General features: G+C 40.7%; 1 protein-coding gene across 1 annotated transcript in view; it reads right to left on the bottom strand.

Annotated features, from left to right (window-relative positions):
* Positions 1 to 254: 254 nt before the first annotated feature.
* The window catches only part of SLC39A9 (solute carrier family 39 member 9), a 75,398-nt gene continuing 65,426 nt past the window's right edge, over positions 255 to 10,226 (bottom strand). Inside the window, exons 4-7 of the mRNA XM_007942322.2 lie at positions 5,087 to 5,155; positions 4,346 to 4,431; positions 3,535 to 3,669; positions 255 to 485 (exon numbers count right to left, since the gene is read on the bottom strand). Of these exons, the coding sequence (XP_007940513.1) occupies positions 255 to 485; positions 3,535 to 3,669; positions 4,346 to 4,431; positions 5,087 to 5,155 (521 nt within the window). The remainder of the gene's footprint in view (positions 486 to 3,534; positions 3,670 to 4,345; positions 4,432 to 5,086; positions 5,156 to 10,226) is intronic.

Here is a 10,226-nt window from a genome sequence, read left to right as displayed (position 1 = left end):
AGAAACATCAAAACTCAAAATGCCAAGGCCCTTTAAAGACAACACAGGGAATGTCTGTATCCAGTTGCAAAGTGTTGTGTCTACTCTAAAAGCTTTTCGGTTACTCCAGATTTTCATCTCACCTCCCTCTGGACTCCAGGAATACAGTGGATGGGCAAGGCGAGACACAAGACTGAGGAAGTGAGTAGCTGTCACGTGCTGGCTGTTCTCACTGGATGGCAAACGGCCATGGACAAAGGCTGGGACCTGAACACTTAATGCTGGTGTCCTATTGACAGGATGAGTGGGATGAGGCAACCCAGAACTAGGGCTGCCACCTCCAACCGGCTGAGGCCTCTCCCTCCCGTGACATCAGGTTTGTGGCTGTGTCCCATTCCGCCCACCTCAGGGAGGACGTGTACTGTGGCAACATAAAGAAATGTTCCGGCAGAGAAAAGCATGGCCACTCCAGTGGCATTGACCTCTGACAGGGCTTCTTTACTGCTCTGTGAATTGAGAGAGAGAGAGAGAAAAGAAAAATTAAGTCCACTAAAATTCAGGGTCAGGAAGAAATCCTGGTAAGGGACACTCAATATTCATAAGTGGTGCTGTCTGGGACATGGGGGATGTCTCAAGATCAGAGCAATTTTATGTCATTTACAGAAATTTCCTAAATAAGGGTATAAGAGTGATGTGCACATTGCTTTTTCAAACAAATTTCAAGTCCTGATGGAACAGGTTTTGCCTGTATTATTCTTAAAATGGAATTAACAATATATGAATGCAGACACTCATTCATTTACTCTCTTTATATTTAACAATCTTAAATACCGTTAGTGCCTCTGTATTTATAAACAGTGCCTCCATGTACCAGGCACTAAGCTAGGTGCTGGGGATACGTAATCAAGATGCAGCACCGCCCTCACAGGCTTAGAAGATCTCATAATTTAATCTTTACACAATTAATTTCAACTTAATCAATCAAAAGAGTGGAACTATGAACTAAAATGATTAATTGAAACATCAAAAAAAGAACATGCCATAAATATGATGTTATTCCATGTCTCCCGAAGTGTCAGTACTTTACTGTCGAAAGTTTTTATAACTTATATTGATCAATAAAGTGATAAACTGGTAACATTTTCAAAGAAGCTCTGCTCTGCTCACTGAATGAGAGAAGGTAAGACTTCTGTGAACAGAAAGGTTTTTTTTTTTTTAACAACTTATTTGTTAACAATTGAGAGCAGCAAACCCTTGATTAACAGAAGTGTTCAAGAACTACCTCATTTTTCATATATTCTTTTTTTTTAAGAGCTTGTTTTACATTCAACGTTATGTGTACAATTCGTTTCACTCCCCATTTACCATGTCCAACCCTAACTCACCCTCCCCTCCCTACCAGTAACCCTCTCCCTGTACCCTTCATATTCATGCACTCCTGTTTGTCCTGCATTTCCTCAATTTGAATGTTGGTCCTCTGGTGCCCTGTGGTCTATTGCTCTAAGGGATGTATTACCATAGAGTATGTGGGTACGTCATCCTGGGCTGAGTGGTCTGTATGTACATCTTATTAACTATTGGCTGAGAACCAGCCCCTGGGGTGAGTTTTAGTTCAGGCACAGAATGTATTCCAGGGCCATAGTATTGGGGGGGTCTCACCAGACTTCATCTGACCAGTAATTCTGGTCATTATTGAGTTTCTGGATTTTGTTCCATGTTTTTCCTCCCACTCTATCCAGGATCTCCAGATTTGATCCTTTCCTGAGTGGTTGGCATTGGTAGCCGGGCACCAACCAGTTCTTCTGGTCTCAAGGGCCATTGTGTCCTAGGGCTGATTGCTTCCAAATGTCCTTGTTTTTTTTTTGGATTCTTCTTTGCTTCTAATGCAAGGAGACCATTAGCTGCATCTTAGATGGCTACTTGATAGCTTTTAAGACCCCAGTCACTACTCACCAATGTAGGATGTGGAGCAAGGCTTTTATGTATTTTGCTGTGCCAAGTGAGTCTGGTGTCCCCCAGTGCTATGGTCCTGAGACAGTATATCTATTGGATCTCTCTCCCATAGAGTCTGGCTGGGTGTGAGGGATTCCTCTGTGTCTGTCTTCTATTGTTTCTGTAAGGACTGCAGGTATTTTGTATCACTGGTGTCTGTACAAGATTAGCCTCAGCTGAATCTATCCTTGGTCTAGAGTATAATCCTGTTCACTGACCCCCATCTGATCCTCTCAGGTGTTTGTGTTTATGTGTTTATCTGTAGCCTGGTGTTTGGTGTTAATGGTAATGCAGTATTGTGGACACATTCGTTGGTATTAGCATCTGTCATTTATCTCTTATGTGCACAATCCGGTGTCCTCCCATTTCCTAACGTTATCATGGTGGTCATAGATCCTTCCCGTATTATTCCTCCCCTTACCCACATCAGTTTGTGGGCCCCAACTAGCCTGAATTAATCCTTCCCCTTCCCTCCCCATCCTGGTAACCTACAAAGTGAGTTCCCTTTCTCAAGCAAACCCATCTTTGTCTTTCTACAGTAATAGGCTCATAAAGTACTTGTCTTTCTGTGATTTCATATATTCCTTTTAATACGTCTTTTACTATATCAAATACTGACACTCAGAAGAATCAACAACCTTCAGAGCACAGGGAAAAGCATTTCCCATGAACTAGCCCTGAGTCATATAGTTTGGTTCTAAGATTTCCCTCCTGTTGCCTGCCAGGTGACATTTAAGTAAAATGAGGAGGGCTGTCGCTAAGAACTGCAGCCTAGTAGACAGAATTAAGGTATGGGAAGAGCCAGTTGAACAACATGGAAGCATTCCAGGCTTTGAGCTGATTCAAAGTGACACGTGTTGCTTCAGATCTAAAGCTAGGCTCCTTGCAATGGTCAAGTGCTGGGTATTTAACATTTGGTAAAGGAGGGCTGGGGCAGAAGATTCTGAGTCTCAGACGAATATACACATCTTTGTTCATGCCTCTTCATTCAGAGATGCTGCACGGCTTGTCAGTCACACATCTCGTGCCCACCTCAACATTAAACAGGAACGGCTGTATTTTATTACATGTCTGGGAAAGTAAAAGGAGCTCTGGTGGTGGTGTGGTTAAAGCACTGGGCTGCTAACCAAAAGGCGAGTGGTTTGAACCCACAAGCCGCTCCATGGGCGAAAGATGAAGCAGTTTGCTTCCATAAAAATTTACAGCCTTGGAAACCCTACAGGGCAGTTCTTCTCTGTTCTGCAGGGTCACTATGAGTCGGAATCAACTTGATGGCAGTGGGTTTGGTTTGGTTTGGTTTGGTTGTAAAAGTACTATCATGTATTTGTGCAAATATTTTTAGATCCAGTGGGGAAGAAGTTTTGAATTAAATTAATAAGAAAATGCTAAATTTATGAAGAGAACTGGCTTGGAATTTATCTTGTCCAGGTTTTACTCCTAATTTTATCTTTAGTTTGAGAGGGTAATTTAGTTGAAAACTTCATCATAAGAGACCATAAATTCTAGTGAGATACAAAAGAACTAGACACTTGTCTAGATAAGCTAGGAATGAGTCCAACTTACCTTACTTAGTCCTAAATATGTTGCCACAGACATAACTGGTGCTGCCAATGCAAAGACCAGCAAATGTTTCCTGATTCGGTTTCGCTCTAGGCCAGCATGCATCAGGAAGGAAACCAGCCCAAACGCAGCTGGTGCCTGCAAAAAAATAAAAAATTATCCCTGTTTTGACTCTAGAAATATGGATTGCTTCCTCATTAAGAAGTACATGTCATTGACTGAATTCTCATACAGAAAAAACAGGCAGAGTACCAAGACTGAGCTATGCCTTTTAGGAATTAATGTTTTAAGGGATTAATGTTGTGTTTGTGTTTCTTAGATGCTAGGAAAGGGAAAGAGTCAATATAAAGATACGCTTTCTCTGGGCTTAGGAAAAAAAAATTCTGAGCAAAAATTACTGTGAAATACAAAAATCTGCAGAGATTTAAAAGTCTCTATGACAAGTTATATGACCACAAAAAAATAAAACTACTTCAAGTAAGTTTAAGAAAATGGTAGGAAAAAAAGAACAAATAAACAAACAAACAACCCACTATGAACAGATTTTTCAATTCTCCACAATGAACAAATCTTTACAGAAGTAGATTGTCCCACCTTCCTTCCCTGGAGCAGCTGGTGGGTTTGAACACCAACCTTCTTCGTTAGCAGTCAAATGCCTTAGGCGCTATACCGCCAGAGCTCCAAAATGAACATGAAAATAAAAATCTTTCCTCTTACACTATCATATCATAGTCTGTAGAAATATTAACAATCAAAGAGAAATCGTAACTATGAACACATGCAATATCAAATCTTGCACCTAAATTTTGCTCACCTTATGTAGCATTATTGCCACAAACACAATTAACTGGACACTAGTCTGTGAAGTAGAAGCTGCTGCTCCCAAAGCAACACCATCAGCTAAATTTGGAAACAATGAAACATAAAATACTATAAATAACAATTAGTAACAATAGTGCAGTGTTTGAGTTTTAGAGTCAGGCAGACCTGGGTTTGACTCTGGGAAGGTTATTTAATGTTTCAGAACCTCAGCTGCCTCTAAAACGCCTTCAATAAAGTATGTACTTCTTCGGGTCTTCATGAGGATTAAATCAGCTAACATACGGGCTCAGCACCTGGCCTGGACTATTCACTATATGCTAGCGATTATTGTCTTTGTTATTGAAAAAGTACGGTGCTCAAAAATCTACTGATTAGTTAATCAAATTGTAATAATAGAAATACCAAAGAAGAATCGCTATGTTCCAAAAAAACTTTACTCTTGGAAACAGAAATTTAAATTTCATATAATTTTCAAAACTCACAATATTTTCTTTCTTTTTTCCCCCAACGATTTAAAAACATAAAAACCATTGCTAGCTTGCAAGCCCCTGTTTTAGGGACTGACACCAAGTGTGCCGGGGCTTGTGCTGGGGAACTTCTTGTGGTTAAGCAACCTTCCCTCTTCCCTGCAAGGCCAGACTAGGAGCGCTAATGCGGACAGTCCCTGTAATGCGAACGCCAAGCCTCTCACTGTGTGAAGTGAGGAAAGGGGCTTCGCTGCATCCCGCTCTACCTGCAGCATGGACGACCAGGCCCAGCGTGGTAGTGATTTTGGAATTGCTGGGTCTTGCTGTTTCTGGATCTGAAGTGAAAATGAGAAAGGCAGACATTAAGCAACGTGAGATAGAAACTGTCAGAACATTGCCTGGAGGTGAAAAATTATTTGAAAGCTCTTATAGGGGCACATTATTTTACTCACTGTTCTCTTTTTGTTCCAAACACCAAGGTGTTTCCCCTCGTTCTGAAGAGGAAGGTAAGACAGGACTCTTCCTTTGACCCAGTGGTCCTTTAACAGACAAATTCCTGGAGGGTATAACCCCCACTAACTTACCTTCCTCACACTCCTTAACTCCTCCCATTCCAAGGAAAGCGCGCTATGGCCTTCAACCACTTCTTCCCAGACCAATCTAATCGTCCTTGTCTACCTCCTCCTCTTCCCCAGCATTTATCTTCATTGGAACATCAAAATGTCTGCCACATTTGCCTTTCTTCACTTTTGTCACTATCCTAACCTAAACTTTATCAACTCAAATATAAATTAGCAATAGTCTTCCAGTTGGTTTTCTCTTCCTCTTCCTTCTCCCTAGTCTAATTCATCTTTCATATCCTGGTAAGGTTCGTCTTTCTGAAATATCATCCTTCTGACAAGTCAGTTAACTAGTTAAGACATCTGCTGCTTTCCCAATTTAATCCAAACTGCTCTACTAGGTAGGCAGTTAAGCCCTTATCAACTAGTTCCATCTTACTTCTCACTATCTAGTCCAGTTATGCTAGTTTCTTTAATACTTTCTAACCAAAAAAAAACCAAACTCACTGCCGTCAACCCCTCCTTGGGTTTCTGAGGAGGTATCGGTATGGAAGTAGATCACCCAACCTTCCTTCTGAGGAGTGCATGGTGGGTTTGAACTGCCAGCCTTCTGGTTAGCAGTCAAATGCCTTAGGCACTATACTACCAGAGCTCCTACACCTTCTGAAAAACATTCTTATTCTCCTTTTTCCCAAATCTCCTCACCCTTAATTCTTGGGCAGGTACTAAACTACTCAGCTTATCAATCCAAAACCTAGATACTGTTCAAAGTCTAATTCAAGGACCACTTCCTGTACAAATCAAACCAAACCCACTGCCAATGAACAGATTCCAACTCAAAGCAACCCTATAGGACAGAGTAGAACTGCCTCATAGGGTTTCCAAGGCTATAAATCTTTACAGAAGCAGACTGCCTCCTCTTTCTCATGCAGAATAGCCGGTGGGGTCAAATCCCTGATTTTCGGTTGGTAGCCAAACGCTTTAAGCACTGCATCACCAAGGTTCTATATGCTACTTCAAAGTTCTTTCTATATCATCATCTTCAATGTATAAAATTGTTTTCACGTCTTATCTCCATATTGACCATAAAGTATAAATTATTAACATTTCTATTTCTTTCTTTAATTTTTATTGTGGTGAAATATATATACCAAAAATATTTGCCATTTCAACCACTGTATAATTCAGTGATATTAATTACATTCATCATGCTGTGTGTCTATCACCATTATCCATTTTCTTTTCTTTTCTTTCTTTTAATCAACTTTAACAAAAACTCTGTACCCCCTAAGCAATACCTTCCCATTACCCTCTCCCACTTAGCCCTGTTAGCTACTAATAAACTTTGGTCTCTGTATTTGCCTATTCTGGATGTTTCATATATTGGGATCATACTGTATTTGTCCTTTTACATCTGACTTACTTTAGTCAGCATACTGTTTTCAAGGTTCATCTATATGAGGTATCATGTGTCAGAACTTCTTTCTCTTTATGGCTGAGTAATATCCAATTGGTGGCATATAGCATCTGGCTGCTAACTGAAAGGTTGGCAGTTCAAACCCACTAGCTGCTTTGCTGAAGAAAGACCTGGCAGTCTGCTTCTCTAAAGATTTACAGCCTTAATAACATACTACACAAAACACTGTTCCACATCCTACTTTGGCGAATAGCGACTAGAATCTTGAAAGCTTGCAAGTGGCCATCTAGATGCAATGAAGTGTCCCTCCTCGTCCAGAGCAAAGAAGAATGAAAAAAACCAAAGATGCGTGGAAACAATTAGTCCAAGCAATGGGTACACCACGTGATCCTATACAACTATGAGACCAAAAGAACTAGATAGTGCCCAGCTACCACTGTCAACCCCTCCAAGAGGGATCTATGTAGGAAATCCTGGATAGAGAGGGAGAGCAATGTGGAACAAAACTCAAAATCATTAAAAAAAAAAAAAAAAAGGACCAGATTGCTGGTCTGATAGAGCCTGATGAAACCACTGAAACTATGGCCCCTAGCTGCCCTTCAGGTTTGGAACTGAACCCATTCCTGTGGCTTCCAGCCAAACAAAAGACAGGCATATGAGCTGAACATTTACATTAGGTAGATATACTCCTGGGAGAGAACAATCATGGGAGAAAGAAGGGCTGTGTATGCATAGGGAGACAGCTCAGGGGGCAGGAGTACATGGAGGGAAGGACATAGGGAAAAGGTAACTATGGGGAGGAAGTGGGAGGAGAGCTATTGCATTGTGGGAAATTATAGTCAATGTCATGAGATAAAGTGTATGTGAGCTGTTGTATGGAAAGTGAATTTGCTCTGTAAACTTTCACGTAAATCACAACAGAAAAGAAAAAGATTTATATGTCTTATGTACTACAGCACTGAGCACTCAAGAATTGCTTAATAAATCTCTGTTGGTGAAAAAAAGTATTTATCTGTTATCACATGAAGATGTTCCTGCTATTACAGGAAACACAAAAGCAAGTAAATAATATTCACAAGATTTAAAGTTAACAGATGTGGACATGAAAATGCAAGATGAAATGACAGATGGGCATTAACCAAATAAATTCCAGAGGCTTTAGTCTTAAGAAGGTTAGCACACAGGAGGAAGAGGTTACAGTGGAAAAAGTAAGTAACATGTTACCTTCTGCAGTGTAGTAAATTACACAGTGTGGCTTTTCTACCCATAAGTCTTTGTAAACTCCTGGTGGAATTTGCCTTGAGCAACTGAGTAGCTCCTGATTGTTAAAGTTATCCACCTGGGATATTTCTGTTGGGAGCAGCACAAAGTAATTTTCTGGGAAGTTCGAGCTCTCTCAGGTGTATAGAATTCTGATGTTGGGATTGGTTAGTTTGGCCACTCTGCCAGGCTCAAAAGGAGCCCTCCTAGAGGCAAAAGGTATCTCTCACTGCTGGCTGGGAGATGTGAAAGATACGCATTGCTAAGAGAGACACAGAGAGACATGAGCACTGCTGAGAGAGACACCAAAAGACACACACTGCTGAGAAAGAGACTGAAAGAGACTGTCGGCTGAGAGACAGCAGGCTGAGAGAGATTGAGCATGTCCCATATTGCTTCCCTAATAAGCACCATAATCTGTGAATTCTGTGTGGCCACTGTAGCGAATTATCAAATCCAGCAGAGAGGTGGTGGGTGCTGTGGGAGGAATGGTTGGTCAAAGGGCTGAAGGGAGGCGGCATGTCTGGCCTCATAGGAACAGGCCTTGGGTTGCTGATGGTGGTTCTGTCTTCCTCTTGTGGGGTTAGAGGAGGTCAGAAGATGGAGCCTCCCTGCCCCTTTGGCACCTTCTTACTAATAAATTTTATCTTCCTATTAAAATACTGTATGGAAGGGAAACTAAAGACCCAAATTACTCTAAGACAACAAATATTTCAGTGTCATCTCAGATTGTGAAAAACAATCATACTACGTTGTGTGACAAGCTTGTTTTGGCTCTTTACATAGTCTTGGAATCTAGTTAAAAGTATTAACTCAAAATAAAAATTAGAGGCTTTAAAATGACACAATTTTCGTAAGTCTATAGGAAAAGACTGCATTTTAAGCAGCATAAACTTAATAAATGAGTTAACTTTTACTGATATTTAATAATATCTAAAAGCCTAGTGTAGTGCCTAAGGCACTTGACTGCTGACCAGTAGGCTGACGGTTCAAACCTACCAGCCACCCCTCAGAAGGAGGATGGGGTAATCTACTTCTGTAGTGATACCACCTTGGAAACCCAACGAGGGGTCGCTATGAGTTGGATCTGACTTGGCGGCAGTGAGTGTTTTTTTTTTTTTTAACCCTATAGAGAACAGGTAAAACCAGGTCATCAGTTACATGAAAGACAGCAAGAAGTTACCTCAAAGAATGAAATAGGAGGAAGAACAAAGGAACACATGGTGCATTTAATTCTTTGTATAGAATTACAGGGCACTAATGAGTCTATAAATGCATTTTAAATTGAAACTGACAAGAATTACAAGCGAAATGTCAGAGAGGCCACTGTGGGCAATTATGTAAAGCACTGGGAGTCAGATATCACCCAGCAGAGGGTGCTTCTCTTTTGCTATTTGGATTAAAGCACACAAATAGAACCAACTACTCTCAAATAAAATTTCCAAGATAAGACATTGCTATTTAAAGAGAAAGTTGGTAGGGGGCAGGGGGAGCAATAATAAATGCAATGAGATTTAAAACCTTTCCAGAACAAGGATATTTTAAAATTTAATCTCATGTTTGTTTTTAATATTTTATTTGGAAACAATTTGAAACCTTTACAAAAGTTACAAAAACAGTTAATACACAATTTTTTTCCTGAACATTTGAGAGTAAGCTACACACACTGTAACCCTTATCCCTAGATACTTCAGTGTGTATTTCTTAAGAAAAAGAATATTCTCTTATATAGCCCTACAGTTATCAATTCAGTAAATTCAACACTGACAGTTTTTTTCTTAATCTATCTTGTGTGTTCTAATTTTGTGAATTGCTCACAAATGTCCATCAGAGCATTTTCTCTGTCTGGGACAGGAGCCAAGGACTCCTGGTGATGCAACAGTTCAGTGCTTGGCTGTTAACCTAAAGGTTGGTGGTTCAAACCCACCCAGGGTCTGTGGGAGAAAGATGTGGCAATTTGCTCCTATAAGGATTACAGCCTAGAAAACTATGGGAAAGTTCTACTCTGTCACATGGGTTGCTATGTTAAAGAGTCCCAAAACTGACTGACGGTACCTAACACCTCCAGGACAGGACTCAGCCCAAGATCACACACGGCACCTAACACCACCAGGACAGGACTCGGCCCAGGTCACATACGGCACCCAGCACCACCAGGACAGGACTCGG

Source organism: Orycteropus afer, unplaced genomic scaffold (assembly GCF_000298275.1).
Source record: "Orycteropus afer afer isolate SDZICR_OR568_19922 unplaced genomic scaffold, OryAfe1.0 scaffold00088, whole genome shotgun sequence".
In the NCBI taxonomy this organism is placed as follows: Eukaryota; Metazoa; Chordata; class Mammalia; order Tubulidentata; family Orycteropodidae; genus Orycteropus; species Orycteropus afer.
This window is presented reverse-complemented; position numbering and strand designations above follow the sequence as displayed.